Source organism: Mauremys mutica, chromosome 1 (genome assembly GCF_020497125.1).
Source record: "Mauremys mutica isolate MM-2020 ecotype Southern chromosome 1, ASM2049712v1, whole genome shotgun sequence".
Classification (NCBI taxonomy): Eukaryota; Metazoa; Chordata; order Testudines; family Geoemydidae; genus Mauremys; species Mauremys mutica.
This window is the reverse complement of record NC_059072.1, coordinates 179,533,528-179,551,892: the sequence shown is the minus strand read 5'-3', so window position 1 is coordinate 179,551,892 and position 18,365 is coordinate 179,533,528. Positions and strand designations below refer to the sequence as shown.

The window sequence follows — 18,365 nt, the reverse complement described above, 5'->3', positions numbered from 1 at the left end:
GGACCCAGGGTGCAGAGGTGCACCTGTGTGAGTTCACCTCGCACTTAGGGAAGAAGGCACCTTGCTTGCTGCATCATCTGAGCCCTGCCAGCCGCTCATCCCACTTCTGTAGGAGGACTGCTTGCTGCTCTTGCTGGCTGACTGTCAGTTACCTTCTGCTGCCACCTGCCTCTCTGATGTGACCTCTGCATATCAGTCTCTTAGTGATTGTCTGCTCTTAGTGATTTTCAGCTTTTAGCAGGCTGGGTATAAACACTGTCCCACCACAAGTGATATCAGTTCTCATTTAAGCACTTAAAATAACAAAGGTTACTAATGGAGCCTATTTAGCTCTATCTTTGAACAGTGGGGAGAAACAGGTTAAACCAGACCAGGGACCCTTAGGAAGAGTCCACACCTCCTGGCTGGGACACCTGTCCCCTCCCCCTCTTATTTTCACAGGGGTCTGGCATTCAAGCCCTTGGCTTAACAAGGTCCTTTCAGCTGAGGATAACCCCCTCATTTGGGACAGGTTAAGCACAGTTCTGCTACTTTTTATTCATATAATAAAGACAACATTGATAACAGCATTTCACTATCCCTGCATTCAGTACTGAAGTGATTTGTAACCCAACACTACCGAAGCTGATCACTTTGAGCAACACCGGCTATCTGCTGGATATCTAAACAGAGTAGGTGTGCTCATGTAAATACATTTTTGCTCTCTCCCCCTCACAGCTAGCTATCAGAGGAGAGTTCATTCACACTCTGCTTACATATTTATGATCACAACACAGCAGCATGAAAGCACTGTATATTATCTCCAATTTACAGATGGGGAACTGAGATACAGAGAGACCCAATGACCCTGCCGAGGGTCACACAGGAAGTCTGTGGCAGAGCAGGGAATTGAACCTGGGTCTCCTCAGTCCCTGGCTAGTGCCCTTTATCCTCTATGACCACATTTTTCAAACTTTGGGGCTTAAAGTTATGCCTTAGATCTCACAGCAATTCCTTGTGAAGCCACATTAACTCCTTCTTGTTCCTCAAAGCCTTCAACTGCCCCACTGAATGCCAGGAGGAATTTGAAAAGTCTTTATCGTGTATATCTTTGATTCTTGCTCCCTGCCCATCAATTCCAGCCATTCACTCCCAAGAAATTCCTAGCTGCTTCCACCTACTCTGGAGCAAGGGTTAAAATCAGCAGGGATTAAATCAGCAAGATTCCAGCCATAATGCTGCATATGTTGTCGTAAAACGGATTGACTGCATAAGCTAGACAGCATGTAGTCAAACTATTGCTTCCCTTACCTCTCCACAGGGGGCTTAGCCCTGCCTTGCTTTTTGAAAGAGCAGTTTCTGGGTTGAAGCTGCTGGCTTGGCTCAAAGCTCTTGAGAAGTGTTCATCCACTACTGACCCAATGTCTCCCTGGAAGTAAGTGAAAAGGACACAGCGAGAGTTAAGGTATTCCATCTCAGCGGGCTGGTCTTTCTCATCCTCCTCCTGTTTGCTGGGAAGGGTCACCTCCAGGGACTCTTGCATCTTGTTGTAAACAGCTAACTTCTTCTGGGATTAAAAACAAAACAAAACAAAACAAGAAGACGCATCACTAGTGGCAATTTATGGAAACACAACACCCAGTTTCCTTAAAGGAAATTACATATATTTAATATACACATTGCATAATGTCTTAAGGGTAAAGCTGGTGGGAAAAAAAAGAGGAACATTTTAATGAACGTGTTTAAAAAAAAAGTCAGTGTTTTTCATAGAAAGTTTTCAGAATTTTTCAACCAGCCCCACTTCAGAGTTTCCCGTTGCTCAAGCACTCATTAAAGTCCCAGTTCTCACAGGTACTGAGCAGCCGCCACTCCAAGTAAAGTTAATGGGAGTTGCATTACCTCAGCCCCTCTGAAAAAACAAACATAACATAGATGATAAGAGGTGAATCCTGAAGTCTTTATTCAGCTTCACTGCTATGAATAGGCCGCAAAGGCTGTAGATATGGACCCTAACTTTACAGAAGAGTTGGCCACACTGTATAATTTAAAACATTCACTTTAAATAGGTCACTTTAGAACAGATTTTGTCATCTCCATTCCCTATGAACACCACCTCACTCGACACATACTAGCACCATGGGATGCAATGGAACCTGTTGTAATAATTGGGCCAACAGCCTAATTGCAAGCTCAACTGTAAAAAGTATGTAAATCTTCATGATATGTCACAATAACCTCTAATAACAAATACTGATGGGAAAAGGTACGAAAGGGAGACAGATCAACTAAATTAGTCTAAACATAAAAGGCCTACTGATGTAACTCAATGACTGTGTTAAGATCATCCTTGGTAAACAGGAAAATGTAGGTCCGAAAAATCAGTGAACCAAAATTGGTGTGTCAGAAACTAGGCCTAACGGATGGACAAAATAATAAGGGATGGTCTTGTCCACCTGACACTCCCTTTTTGGGTCCCTAAAGAAAAAAAAACTCAGGGGAGGGGGAGAAGAGGAAAGAACAGACAGAGGCTGCTGGAAAGGGCATCAGCATCATGGCTGCCACCCTATTGTTTCCCGGGATCCCAGAACTTTGTCATCCTGATCCCGAGACATGTCCTGTGCAAACCAGGCTGGGGCGAGGGATACAGATGACATCACCACCCTTACAAGCTCCAGTTGAACTCCAAATACCACCTGAGATGAAACAGGATTAGACTTTACAACAGCAGCTCCAGTCCAACTCAACTAACTTTTTCTCTTTTCCCAAGAAAGGACAGTTATTATCATCTTTGATATCATCTAAGAAACTGTCAAACCAGGGTTTTTTTCTTCTAAAACTCTCATCTAAAGCAAAAAGGAACAAAAAATGTTTTTAAATGAAAAGACTTACTTGAAATTTTATATTTCAAATGTTTTAACTGTTTTTCCTTCTTTCCTGTATCTTTAATAAAATGTTAAAATGGTGAGTTTGCCACAGTAGTAAGCAGGCAGAGGTCTCTGTCTCCCAAACCCCAGAACTTGTTTAACACTCTTTAATGTAAGACAGCGACTGGATTATGCTAACAGTTTTGGCTCATTTATTACATCTAAATTAATACACCATTTTTGGTGCCCACTGTGGGTCTTAAAGGGTTTACATACTCAGAAGCTGGCACCTTGGAAAACTAGCAATTTTATTCAAAGTTTAAAACCAAAGTTTGTTTTACAATTCTTAAATGTGTTGGGCTTCTTTGAGGTAAGCATGAAAGCAAAACATTAATGTTTTTGCTTTAAAAACAAAGAAAGAAAAAAGCATTGACAATGGTTTTAAAGTTATTATTTTTAAAAAATATATCTTTAAAGAAATGCTTTGTTTCTTTTTTGTTTTGTTTTAAAGTTCATGGTTTCTGTAATTAGTAATTATTTTAAAGGTGTAATGAAAAAGTAAATTTTTAATAGAAGCAAAAAGTGGCAAAAAGAGTTTTAAACTGTTGAAGTTGCTAATGCAGACTTTTACTGAAATAAGACTTTCAGTAACCCTCTCATTAACAAAATCCCAGCTTAGTTCAGGTCTGCTACTGCATTAGTTGTGAATTAAATCTCAAACCACAACTTAATAAGGTGTCATTTTGGGTGTTCTACACCTTGGCTTTAAGGATTTGGTTTTCCATTTTAGGCAACCCTAGAGGTAAAAATGTCTGAAACACAATAGTGTTTGATTTTTAAAATATGACAAACGAGTTGAACATAATAGCGCATGTTAAACTATACCATCTTAATGTATGTAAGACCAAGGTTCCTACCTTTAGCTGAAGGTATGCAGTATATCAGTGTCTGATTTATTCTGATTTCACTACAAATATGTAAATAGTTATACCAATATGATTTTTCCATATTTGATAAAATACTGCCAAGCCAATTTAAGTTCATGTAATGTTAAGAAAATTTAAAGTTTCATTTTGTTTTGTTTATAACTGTGAGTTTATGAGCAAACTTCCGATTATGGGGAGAAATGGTTCATAAAGGAGATGGATTATATTGTGTTAACTGGGCTTAGAAATTCACTTTAATTGTGAGTACAACTATGAAAAGTAAGTGAAAGTTCATAAGATGTCAAAATAATCTATAACTTTGGGAATTAACTATGGAAAATAAGAACATAAGAACAGCCATACTGGGTAAGACCAGAGGTCCATCTTGCCCAGTGGCCAATGTCAACTGCTTCAGAGGGAAAGAACAGAACAGGTAATCAAGTGATCCATCCCCTGTCACCCATTCCCAGCTTCTGGCAAACAGAGGCTAGGGACACCATTCCTTACCCATCCTGGATAATAGCCATTAATGGACTTAACCTCCATGTATTTATCCAGTTCTCTTTTAAACATTGTTATAGTCTTAGCCTTCACAACCTCCTCAGGCAAGGAGTTCCACAAGTTGACTGTGCGCTGTGTGAAGAAGAACTTCCTTTTATTTGTTTTAAACCTGCTGCCCATTAATTTCATTTGGTGGCCCCTAGTTATTGTATTATGTGAATAAGTAAATAACTTTTCCTTATCTACTTTCTCCACATCACTCATGATTTTATATACCTCTATCATCTCCCCCCTTAGTCTCCTCTTTTCCAAGCTGAAAAGTCCTAGCCTCTTTAATTTCTCCTCAGATGGGACCCAATCCAAAGCCCTAATCATTTTTGTTGCCCTTCTCTGAACCTTTTCTAGTGCCAGTATATCTTTTTTGAGATAAGGAAACCACATCTGTACGCAGTATTCAAGATGTGGGTGTACCATCGATTTATATAAGGGCAATAATATATTCTCTGTCTTATTCTCTATCCCCTTTTTAATGATTCCTAACATCCTGTTTGCATTTCTGACTGCTGCTGCACACTGCTTGGACGTCTTCAGAGAACTATCCATGATGACTCCAAGATCTTTTTCCTGTTTTGTTGTAGCTAAATTAGCCCCCATCATGTTGTATGTATAGTTGGGGTTATTTTTTCCAATGTGCATTACTTTACATTTATCCACATTAAATTTCATTTGCCATTTTGTTGCCCAATCACTTAGTTTTGTGAGATCTTTTTGAAGTTCTTCACAGTCTGCTTTGGTCTTAACTATCTTGAGCAGTTTAGTATCATCTTCAAACTTTGCTGCTTCACTGTTTACCCCTTTCTCCACATCATTTATGAATAAGTTGAATAGGATTGGTCCTAGGACTGACCCTTGGGGAACACCACTAGTTACCCCTCTCCATTCTGAAAATTTACCATTTATTCCTACCCTTTGTTCCCTCTTTTAACCAGTTCTTAATCCATGAAAGAACCTTCCCTTTTATCCCATGACAGCTTAATTTACGTAAGAGCCTTTGGTGAGGGACCTTGTCAAAGGCTTTCTGGAAATCTAAGTACACCATGTCCACTGGATCCCCCTTGTCCACATGTTTGTTGACCCCTTCAAAGAACTCTAACAGATTAGTAAAACACGATTTCCCTTTACAGAAACCATGTTGACTTTTGCCCAACAGTTCTTCTATGTGTCTGACAATTTTATTCTTACTATTGTTTCAACTAATTTGCCCGGTACCGATGTTAGACTTACTGGTCTGTAATTATCGGGATCACCTCTAGAGCCCTTTTTAAATATTGGCATTACATTAGCTATCTTCCAGTCACTGGGTACAGAAGCCGATTTAAAGGACAGGTTACAAACCATAGTTAATAGTTCCACAACTTCACATTTGAGTTCTTTCAGAACTTTTGGGTGAATGCCATCTGGTCCCGGTGACTTGTTAATGTTAAGTTTATCAATTAATTCCAAAACCTCCTCTGTGACAGTTCCTCAGATTTGTCACCTACAAAAGCTGGCTCAGGGTTGGGAATCTCCCTAACATCCTCAGCCGTGAAGACTGAAGCAAAGAATCCATTTAGTTTCTCCGCAATGACTTTATCATCTTTAAGCGCTCCTTTTGTATCTTGATCATCCAGGGGCCCCACTGGTTGTTTAGCAGGCTTCCTGCTTCTGATGTACTTAAAAAAAAATTATTACCTTTTGTGTTTTTGGCTAGCTGTTCTTCAGGCTCCTCTTTGGCTTTTCTTATTACATTTTTACACTTAATTTGGCTGTGGCTGGCAGTTGGAAGCTGTGAGCTTCAAAGTAAGGTTTGAAAGCTAGAAAACTCTGTTAATTGGCTGAGCCTTAGTCAGTGGGTGGCGCTATCAAGAAGGCCAGAGCTTTGTAAAGCAGTGCACAAACGACCAGGGAGCTTTGTGAACAGGGGCTGCTAACAGAGAATTTTGCAAGAGAGTTCTCCAGGTGAAGGAGGAGCAAATACAGCACCCTTGGGGTAAGTGGCTGTCTGTAGTGTATGTTTGTGTTTGCGGGTTACTTGCTGTGTGCTGAGCTTGTGTTTGTCTTCCTTTTGTTTGTTTTAAACCTGCTGCCTATTAATTTCATCTGGTGATCCCTAATTCTTGTGTTATGAAAAAGAGTGAATAACACGTCCTTATTTAGTTTCTTCACACCAGTCATGATTTTACAGACCTCTATCATATCCTCCCTTTCCAAGCTGAAAAGTCAGTTTTATTAATCTTTCCTTATATGGAAGCTGTTCCATACCCCTAATCATATTTGTTGCTTGTTGTTAAAATAGGCCAAGTTGTTTTCAATAATGAATGTTATGAACAAGTGCAAGAAAACGAGACAGGGAAACTAAATTAGTCCAAACAAAAAAAGGCATAATGATAGGAATCAAGAATTCTGTTGAGGTTGGACTTAATACACAAGATGATACGGGTCCAGAAATTAGTGGACCAATATTGGTGTGGCAGATATCAGCTCTAATTGGTGGACAAAAAATGAGGAGATTAATTATACCACCCACTTTTCCCCTTTATGGGGTTCTTAAGAGAGACTTTGAAAAAAAAATCTACCTCATCCCATCCCAGCTCACATTCACCCAACTTGGCTTCCCAACTTGTCTCATAGAATCATAGAATATCAGGGTTGGAAGGGACCTCAGGAGGTCATTTAGTCCAACCCCCTGCTCAAAGCAGGACCAACCCCAACTAAATCATCCCAGCCAGGGCTTTGTCAAGCCTGATCTTAAAAACCTCTAAGGAAGGAGATTCCACCACCTCCACAGGTAACCCATTCCAGTACTTCACCACCGTCCTAGTGAAAAAGTTTTCCCTAATATCCAACCTAAACCTCCCTCACTACAACCTGAGACCATTAGATCATAGATCATAGAATATCAGGATTGGAAGGTCATCTGCCACCACTGAGAACAGTCTAGATCCATCCTCTTTGGAACTCCTTTTCAGGTAGTTGAAAGCAGCTATCAAATCTCCCCTCATTCTTCTCTTCTGCAGACTAAACAATCCCAGTTCCCTCAGTCTCTCCTCATAAGTCATGTGTTCCAGCCCCCTAATCATTTTTGTTTCCCTCTGCTGGACTCTTTCCAATTTTTCCACATCCTTCTTGTAGTGTGGGGCCCCAAACTGGACACAGTACTCCAGATGAGGCCTCACCAATGTCGAATAGAGGGGAACGATCACGTCCCTCGATCTGCTGGCAATGCCCCTACTTATACAACCCAAAATGCCATTAGCCTTCTTGGCAACAAGGGCACACTGTTGACTCATATCCAGCTTCCCGTCCACTTTAACCTCTAGGTCCTTTTCTGCAGAACCATCCCAACTCATCTCAACTAACCTTCCTCCACCTCAAGACAGAGGGAGGAGACCAGATGGAAGGATTTCCTTCCCAAGAAGTAGGCCATCAGGCCTTGCTCTTGTTCAAGGAACTTTGTTTTTCACCTCTGAGTCCTGAGAGTCATCATATCATAATGACATCCAGTTCTCAGTCCATCAGTCAGGATACTGAATTGCCAGCACTGCAAAGGTACATGAAATCCTGTTCCCTCTCCCTTCCCTTTTGTGGTACTTTCTGCCTCACTGTTTTTTTCCCTCCTACCCTATCTCTCAATCTCTCAGCTTTTCACTGAATCCTGAAATCAACTATTCTGCATGTATTACCACAGCAAGATGAGACAGCCCAGCCCTGTCTTGTCTGAGGAGAAAGGACCCAACCAGATAATATCCTTGACTGGCATGTGAGCCTGAGTCCAAGCAACAGGTGTCCTGGCTAATCTGAAAGACTAAAGCATTCATTCCTAACTGACCAGCCTCCCAGTGTTTCAGAAACATCAACAAAAACCGTATTTCCCCCATTGATCTCTCTTCCACCTTTGACTGTTAATAACAGAAGTGAATATCCTTTCACACATCAGAATTGAGAGTAAAATTAACCCTTCCTTTTCATCAAAGAAAGCTGTTAATGAAAATGAGAGATGCTTGCATTTTGCCTCCAAAAGCAGAGACTTTAATAGGTTTTTGATTAAGTTTGTTTTGCGTAATCACTCAATTTCAGTTTCAATATAAATTTTTGTTTTAATTTCTTGTGGGGGGGAGTTGTTTGATCAATAAACTCTCAGCTTTCGAATGAATGCTTCTGGGTGTTTGCCAAGAAACGGAGTAAACCAGGACCTCTGTAGAAAAACCCTGAAACTATGTATCCCTGTTTTAATGTTCCACAGTAACAGAGTTCATAACTCCTTTGGCCCCTGAGATAATTCATAGACCACTTACAGAGTGACATACTACTACACATAAATAAAAGTGGCAGAATCTGACCCTTTTTGAGACGTTTCATAGCACAAAGTAATGCCACTGATAGTAGAAAAAAAGAGTTTTCCTCCCTCACTTAAGCCTGTGTTGCATTTCTCCTTTTACATAACAATTTGTAAAACAAATTTTGGAAGAAAAAAAAACATTGACAAACCCCCAAACAATATATATAGAAACTTTAACAACAACAAAAAGTCAGAAGCCTGTGAACAACTATTCCCAACTCTTTGCTCCCTCAACTCAAACCAAAATGTCAAAATAAATTTGTGTGAAGATCAATTTTGCATGGAACATATTTTTCAGATGTTCCAGTTTACAACAGTTTTCACAGAAAGTAAGCTCACCACAACCAATAGGCTGCAACGGCAACAGCTCACAGCCAGCCAGCCATTTAAACAACCAACTCTACACACAGACAAGATTCAGCAACACAGACATGACTGAAGTACACATGCATCAGTACTCAGTAGCTTCTTTTAAAAAGTAGAGTTTGACCCATCCATTATGATTTGCTTGGCAACATCTTAGTGCCATCAATATCTCCTCGTGGTTATGGCTATCACCTTTTCCTACAAATGTATTATTTATATAGCAAATTTTGGTTCCTAGATAGTTTATGAACTTCCTTCTACAGAAGCGCATACTAAATTGATTTTAATATTTTATATAATCGGAAGCTCTATTGCAATCTGGCAAATTACAGAATCAGTTACAGTTGGAATATTTAAAAAGACAGTGTTTAATTACTGTGAAATGAAGTAGAAACACAAGTATTACTTATCAGTGATTACTAGAAAATGCATATTATTTAAATCAATTCACTACAATCATCATACTCCAAATACTGCAAATGGACCTAACAAACCTATAAGCTTGACATCCACAATTTTAGTAGGGAGTCAACATACTGCAGAACCTAGTCTTGGATTGTACTATTAAGGTAATAGTTTAGTTGACTGAACACTGCAACAATGAAGTAATCATTCAAATTCTGATGACGTTACACAAAATTCTGTGATGGATATAATAACCATAGGTCACTTTATTTTATTTGTGATTCAGACGATCCTAAATGACTTTTGGAAATTCAATTCAAGCTAATAGAGGGCAAGTCTCACTGAGCAATTGCTTTGTGGAATATTGTTTATTAGACATATGGTTAGAGGAACTCACATTTTATACCAAGCCCCTTCCACATTACACACAAACTGGGGGAGGAAAGACAAATGTGCAGAGAATAATAGCAAAACTCTGAATGGTTTCACTTTAAAAGTGAACACTTTACTTTAGAAATGAAAACATAGCTAGCTAGCTGTGTATTAAATTATGTCAGGCAAATTTTTTTGAATGGAGGAGTTTTGGGCGATGAGAACATAGTATATGTTATTAATATGTTTTTAAAAATTGTATTAACACAAAATTTCATAACATGATGTTCTCCTAAGGTCCGATCTTGCAATTCTTACTCAGGCAGGGCCGGCGCAATCCATTAGGCGACTGCCTAACATTTGGGGGGCAGCGACTGCGGCGGCCGGATCTTCGGCCGCCCCGGTCGTCGGTGGTATTTCGGGGGCGGGACCTTCCGCCACTGTTATACCAATATAATAAAAACCAGCAGGATCTTATTAAGAGGGATAAGGCAAAGATGCCACATTTATTGTAAATATCATAACAAAACAAAAGACAGCAAAAGACAAAAGCAAATAATGTTGTTTTACTACTTATTTATATCACTACTTATTCCTTATACACACACACACACACAATCAATTATTCAAGTTCTGTATAGATGTTATAGTTACCAGCCTAGATGTTGCTCATGCCAAGTTACTGGCCAGGTATCTTGGTCATGAGGATGGAGCCGAGTCTGTGTCAGATGCATCTGATGCTCCTGGAGGCTCGCAGCAGAACCATAGACTCAAAGTCCTCAGTCTTTAGAGTCCAGTTTTATAGGGATTTTTCCCTATGTTAGTTCATAGGAGTTGTTTCATTTTGCTGTTGCTAAATCAATCAGCAGATGGCTGGCTCCATGTTATTAGATGTTTTGTTTTTCTTTCCTTTGAGGTGTGGTGAGTAGATTCCAGTTTGCCCTCCGGTTGATCCCACTTGACACCTTCTTCAGCGGACATTGAATTCTTCAGGCTGGTAACTCCCTAACCATTCATTCACATACATTCTCTATCTTAATCACATTTAGTTCACTGTCTCTTTACCTTTTGGGGTGTTACCAATTTATGTGAGACTCCCTGTCTTTTAACAAGCAAAGATAAAGTGAGATGAAAACTTACAGAGGGTGGGGGTCTCTATCTATACACTATAACAGCTACTGTTTTGGCTTACTTAGGCTTTGGCTAACTTAGGCTTACTTAGGCTTTGGCTTACTTGCATTTCAAAGCGCTGCCGCGGCAGCGCTTTGAAGCGCTAAGTGTAATCAAAGCGCCAGCGCTGGGAGAAAACTCTCCCAGCGCTGTCCGTACTCCACTTCCCTGTGGGGAATAACGGACAGCGCTGGGAGCGCGGCTCCCAGCACTGGGGCTTTGACTACACTGGCGCTTTGTAGCGCCGCAATTTGCACCGCTGCAGAGGGTGTGTTTTCACACCCTGCTGCAGCGCTGCAAATTTGTAAGTGTAGCCAAGCCCTTAGAGTTAATTAATGTTTAGCAAGTTTTATACCAAGTATCTCTTTGAGCAGGCTTTACACAGACACAGCTGGTGGCTTGCAGGTTAGAGGCTAAATGTTGGGAATCACAAATTTACTTCTAACATAAACCTTAAGTTATAAAGTATCAATTAACAATAAATCAATAAATCATTTCTCATATAAACCATGTTTAATATAAACCGTCTTTAATATCCCTACACCGCCTCTGTCAGGGGCAGTATTTCGGGGGGGAGACCTTCTGCCACCTAGGGTGCCAAAAAAGCTGGCGGCGCTCCTGTACTCAGGCAAGACTTCCAATGAAGTTAATATTTTCGTCTTTGCAAGCACTGAAGGTTCAGGCCTTAATACACTATATAGGATTATAGAATTTACAATATATAATACATATCTTGTACTTCATATATGTGACAGTGCCATAACATTACACAAACTCTAGATGTGCAGACAAACCCCATTAAAACCCCATTAAAAACCAGGCCAGAAGTGTGAGAGTTTTTATTGTTTCTGTTTTAAACCAAGAGAGAAAGTTTTATAGGTGTCTAACAGATATTGATATATTAGAGTCTATATCAGACCCTAGGCCAGGAGTAGTCAAGAGGGAGACTGCAGGCCAAATCCAGACCACCAGATACTTTTGAACGGACTCTGAAATCTTTTTATTTACTTATTATTATCACTATTGAGATTTTTTTAATTATTATTATTTTCTCTGGAGTCTGGACTTTGACTATACCTTGACCACGAAATTTGGACTTTGACAAAAAATAATTGACTACCCCTGCCTGAGGCTATATGCCAGACCTTAATAAAGTATGTATAGAGCACTGTAGAAGTTGATATATATCATGGATATACCACATATATTTACACTGCAAATATATGAATACATATGCATGCACACAATTATTTAGACACACGCTGTTTAATATAGCCCCTGGATTGACTTAGTTATCCAGAAGGAAGTCTTTCAATGTTCCTATAAAGAGACTGGAGTTCAGGAAATTAAAACTTATCTCCAGAGTTGCTTCTTTGTGAAGGAATGTTCTGCTTACCACAGTCTATGAATCTGATTTATTTTCCATTTCATTCTTCCTCTCTCCCCAACCCCCTCTAGTCCACGAGTGGAACTATTACAAGTTATTCTAAGCAGTTGTTTGACTGGTTTTAGAAAACACTGAATCTTTGGTATTTTTCCTCTCTTTTTAAGTCAGTAGTGCTGATTATTGACAAGTGTAAGCTTTTGGGCACAGACTGATGTGAAATGACTGACAGTCACCATTGATGACTCTTGCAAAGATAAGAATAAGAGCTCTATGTTAAAATAAAATTTTCAGGATCTATGAATGATTCTGTTTACTATTATGAAAAGACTATTGAACAGGTTGTTGTTTTTTAAAAGACATATGCAATTTTATACCACAAGTGGAAAGCTCTGACAATCAAAATGCCAGTTATAGTCAATCCTCTCTTCACTAAATACAGCATTCTATTGAATAAGAATCTCTAATGAGATCACTTAATGGTGACATAATATCTCCCTTCTCAGAGGATATTTCCTTTAACTGAAATCAAATTGTTCTCTTCCCCTTTAAACTTCTCTACCTCCCTGCTAACTGGTGAGCTGCTTCTTTGGATATGAGTAGAAATCTCTTTGTGAGCATTTATGTTTGCATCAGTGCTATTTGAAATAGATGCAAGATTCTTGACCATTGGCTGTATTTATCTACCCATATTTTTGCTTGTGTTGGTTAAGCTGCTGCTAACCACAATCTGTGCTAACCCAGTTTCACTTGCACATTTGCCATACCATCAGTTCTGCCGTGTATTTAAGCAGCTGCAGATTGCACAATATGATCAGTGAAGTCAAAGACTGCTAGTCTTCTCTTTTAGCTAGAGCCAAAAGTACGGCATTGTATGTGGAGTAATATGTATCGGATCCCATCCCACACAACACACTTCCCAATTATGTCCAGGTCTCTGCACTAGTCATGACATCCTCCTTTCCATTTCCTTACCACCTCTAGCTTGTAAGCCTTCCTATCTGTTTTGATGCTTTATAGTCTCTGGAAACCTGTGTCTCTACATGGGCCAGAAGGTAGAAGAATTAAAGCTCAGTTTAGCACATAAGGAACAAGGGCAGCCAGTAAGGGAATTCAGTCTCGGCAGCAGCCTGCTATTAAGATTAGGTCATAGACAAGGAATCCAACATGGCATTTAAGGTAGTGGGTCAAATCATGTTTATGTGCCACTGGATCTCTGGACAAGTACAGCCCTACAAAGTAGGCTGAATAAACCAAAAGCCACCATTATTTTGACATCTATTCAAGCAGGCCCATCCTACGGGGTTCTTGATTTTTAGATCCTATTATGTCTAGTTTAAAAAAAAAAGTCCATAGCAAATCATTAGGGACAAGTGCGCCTTAAAAATACGAAGGTTCAGGTTGAATAAGCATTCAGAGTTTTGGATAAATATATACACTGATCAAATCAAACTGAAATGGCTAAACTTTCTATTGCTGTAAATGGATAGAAAATCTTGTGCAACAAGACTGAGAAAATAGCACATTGAAAGAAAAAGCCTGTCACTCTAGTAAAAGCCACCAAAAAGGAATTTTAGTAGCAAACTGTGGCACATCTCTGTGTAAATGAGGCTCCTCTACATAAATTAGAAAGCATTTAACAAAAAAAAAAAAAAAGAAAAAGAGGACATCCTTAAATAATCAGATGCTAACTAGCTAGCTAAATTCCTTCAAGCAGCTCCAGACTACAAGTTAGTACTTGCAGGGTGCTTTGAAAACATAAGGTGCTAATTGTTATAATTACAAATGAGTAAGTACGGAGATGAGCATATGCAGAATAGTTCTGCACAGCAAAGTTAGGGTAATTTTTTTCACCTGGACCTTTGGATTATCAGTTACAGTGCAGAGGAAAGGGAACTGAGGATGGCACAGTTAAAATGACCCTTTGTTAAATAGTGTGTTGGGCTGTTGGCCGTATAGTTTAATAAACTATTTCCATGGAAAGATGTAGATATCTGAATTAAACAATATCTACTTGGGGTTAATAAAGTTTCCACAGGGACACTGGGTGGGTCAGCAGATTGGGAATGGGATACTGAGCCTCTCTTCTTTAGGTCACTATCTTAAATCTGGTTTGAGATGGAATGAATGGAAGTAGGTATTATCTGACTGTATGTTGGTGGCCCATGTGAAATGGAGAGGCTACAAATTTAGATCTCACTCCTGTTCCAATATAAACCAGTCATGGCCCACTCAACTATTGTCACCCTGGTTGGCAATCTCAGGACAGGGAGTGGAAGAGAAAGAAACCACCAAGTCAGAGGATGAGAATAAAAGGGGGCATATACTTGTTAAGTATATTGAGTAGACTTGGCAAGAAATTCATACTAGCAAGAATAGCAGGAATACAGCATGCCAGCCCATATATACTGATGTTAATGGGATTGCATGGGGTGTAAATTATGGCAGGATTTGGCCAACTATATCTATAATATGAACTTGAAGGATGCTTTTAAAGATGAGCCTTATGGGTTGACCAAAAGCCCAATGAAGTTAATGGAAAGGCTCCCATTGGACTTGAATCAGATCCTGAGGAAGCATTTTGATAAAAATTAGAAGACAGATTTTAATAGCTTGAATATTGTGGAATTCTATAAGCATGGGTCCTGACTGCACATCAATAGGAGCAGTATATCCCTAGTATAACACTATCACACATATACAGGTACAGTGTACTTTTCAACTCTTTGGTACTTTGGCAGGAGGAAAAAAGGAAAACTCAATATGCAGGTGGATGCTTAATCCAGGGTTGCGCCTCATTTTCACTTGTCCAACCTGGCACTTTGTGTGTGCATGCGTGTACACATGCATATCCCATCTATTTTATAGGACAGACGCCCTGGGCTTCAGCATTCCTACAGATCTAGGTGAAATTAAAAAATAAAACCCAAGAGTGTTAGGACCCAACTCCCACTGAATATGAACGGGTGTTGGGTCCTAATCCCCGTAAACCCTTTTTAAAATCCCATGCTAAATTAGTTTGCCATTAAGGGATTTTTTTGGCTACAGAATTGTGAAAAGCCAAGGCTCCAGAAATTCTGCATTGATTTTAGGGCACGCAGAATTACAGACAGAGAAATAAAAGGGCAGAGGGGTTGCTCTTAAAGGAGTAAAAAAAAATCTACCAAGACTTCACTTCTGCATGCAACAAGTATTTGATATTCCATCATTTTAAATCATGTGATTACTTTAAAAGAAGATGCCGTTGCATTCTTATCCCATTTAAAAAAAAATTATCTTCAAAACCCTTTCACGGGGCTGATGTGACAACAGTTAGTTGCATGCCAAAAGCACACTTGCCAGCACACCTAGATAGTACCAATAAAAGTAAGTGAGGGTTATCTTTCCAAATAGTTATTATGGGCTAGATCTTCAGCTTGTGTAAAACAGATTAGGTCCTCTAGCTGAGGAACTAGCTTGGTCTATTAAAAGATGCAAGCCAGATAGCAAAAGCAAGAATAGAAACTTTTGTATCCAACACAAAAAATCCTTCAAGATGCCTAAACTTCAGCGAAAGGAACACACCACCAAATCCCTTTAAAGAGTCTGAAACTCTAAGGCCAAAAGGAATCCACTACAGATTAGTCTTCTTCATCATAAAATGGATTTTTTTCCAATTGAGCACCAACACACAACAGTCGTGTAATGACATTGGAAAAGGTAGGTCGAGTTCTTGGAAATGTCAAGGATAAGCTCCACCTCATTAGCTTTGATTCAGAGTTTTGTTTTTAAGATGTCCCATGAATGCACGTTTTGAAAAAAAGACGCAATTCTGGTAAAGAAGAAAATTCTTTAAAATAGTTCTTATCTTTACCAAGCACTTAGAAGAGCATAACATGGGGAACACAAAAAAAGGAATAAAAACCCAGTGACAGTTACATTTATAAAGCATTAAAGAGTGTCAGGCACCCAACTACTTGATTGGGTGAATATCCCTGGCAATCTAATTTTGAAGAAACCTGTCTGTTTTGTGCAGTGTGGAATACTGTCTGAAAAACAATGTATTCCATTGTGATTGTACAGATGGAAGAGGAACCTATTATATAGTTTTTGTGTTTTATTTTTAAGTGTTGGATTTCAGGGCATTACAACATAAATTTATAATCCGCTCCAAACTTCACAGCTGTTAGAATATCCAAAATTCCCAGTTCAGTGAGCTATTGAACTGCTCCACTTTCTAGTCCTACAGCCTGAATTTCAACAGTTCATAAAGAAACCTCTTATTCCAACAGAAGCAGTGTGAACTATTTAAGAATAGCTAGTGCAAATGGGATGAACTGATTAAAAACAAATCATTGATGTGACTTTTGTAATAACAGCATTTTTTTATTTGCAGTAACCCATAAATTGTATTGGTTCAACTCCATGTCCTCTCATCTTGTATATTTAACACAATCCCTTTTATTGTTAAAGCAGTAAAATAACTTGACCCAACAACAATTCTCTTTATTAATAAAATAAGTTTACTAGCAACTAAGCTTTCACTGTGGTGCTTCTGGGACAATTACTTGGTGGAACTTATAGTGGATGAGTAAACATCATACTCATGTTTAAAACCTCTGATATCCTTCAATGCAGAATGCAAGCTCATTTTCCTCTCTGTCATGTGAAGACAATCACAATCTAAAGCGTGCAGCAGCAGGAATAGCCACATCAAACTGTAGTTTAGTTAAAGCTAATGACTGTTTAATGTATTTCCTTACAAAAAGTACTGTGTACATTATATCAAAAGCCTAAGAACAATGTAACCAAATCAGACAAAACCTAAAACTTCATTTTCAACCCTAATTTTATGCTTTTAGGTCTTCCAGTCAAATGGAGCATTTTTATTTTCACTATATATTTTTAAAGTTAACAAGTACGCTTATGGACATTAAGAAAAACTTTAAAAACTAAAATTCCCAGACAAGTTAGAGCCTTCCATTCTGCAAGTTCTGACCTAGATTTGAAAAATCAATTTGAAAGCATGTTGCAATGGATAAAAACACCAAACTTTCCTATTGCCCGTGAACAACATGAGCAACCTGGAAAAGTCAACTTTCATATCATTTCTGCAAAAACTGTCTCTCACGCACACAACAATGAATAAAAAGGAAACAATAACATCCAGTAGGAATTTTAATGTTTTTGTCCATATTTGTGTCTCCCAGGCAAGTTGATATTAGGGGTCACTTCCCATGTACGGAGAAAACAATCTTCATGGATAATAATGATAAAACCTTATGGAATGCAGCAACAACCAAAAAATGTATTCTCAGATGACTACATTAGGGCCAAGTCAATATTAGTCCTTCACCCACACACTGCATAGTCTAAAAATGCTGTCAGCCTGATAAGAATTTCCTGATTCAGATCACCAAGTTCAAATGTAAAATTGTTTTAGCTGATATTCCAAAAGAGCAACATTTTATAGACTTGAACAGCTAAACCAGTTGAAAGCTGCACTGCAGAGTAAAGCTAAGTGGGCATACAATTCCATGCCTTTTTGTAAGCAAAATACATATTCAGAAAACAGGATGCTTCATATGAAATAGTCTGTCCTATTCCTTTGACATCTTCAGCTATGTCTCTGCATTCAGGTGGCTGAGTATATATAGTATATGTGGTTGTTCTGATCACAATGAAGATTTGACAACTATCAAATGCAAGTAGCCATTGACATTAATACGCAAAATACTTTATTTAAAGCAGCAGACTTTATGTGGGATGGGGGTTACTAGGGTGTGCCTGGAAACGAGAACAAGGGGTAAATATTGGCTTCCTCCCCTTTAAAATGAAACATAACTTTTCAGGCTTAAAAACCGCCTCACTAGCTCCTAAGACATGTTTCTTTGAAACACACCTGCCCAGTGCTTAATTTGTGTCAGGATTTGCCAGGACGGAGCCCGACACCTCTGGGCTTGCTCCCTCAGTCATGAAAGTAAAAACAAAATTGTTTTGCTTGAGCCCAGGCACCTCTTTCATTAAAAATTAAGCGCTGC

General features: G+C 39.0%; 1 protein-coding gene across 1 annotated transcript in view; it reads right to left on the bottom strand.

Moving 5' to 3' along the window:
• The window catches only part of VGLL3 (vestigial like family member 3), a 51,552-nt gene that overhangs the window by 20,867 nt on the left and 12,320 nt on the right, over window positions 1–18,365 (bottom strand). The window contains exon 2 of the mRNA XM_044994819.1: window positions 1,291–1,546. Within this exon, the coding sequence (XP_044850754.1) occupies window positions 1,291–1,546 (256 nt within the window). The remainder of the gene's footprint in view (window positions 1–1,290; window positions 1,547–18,365) is intronic.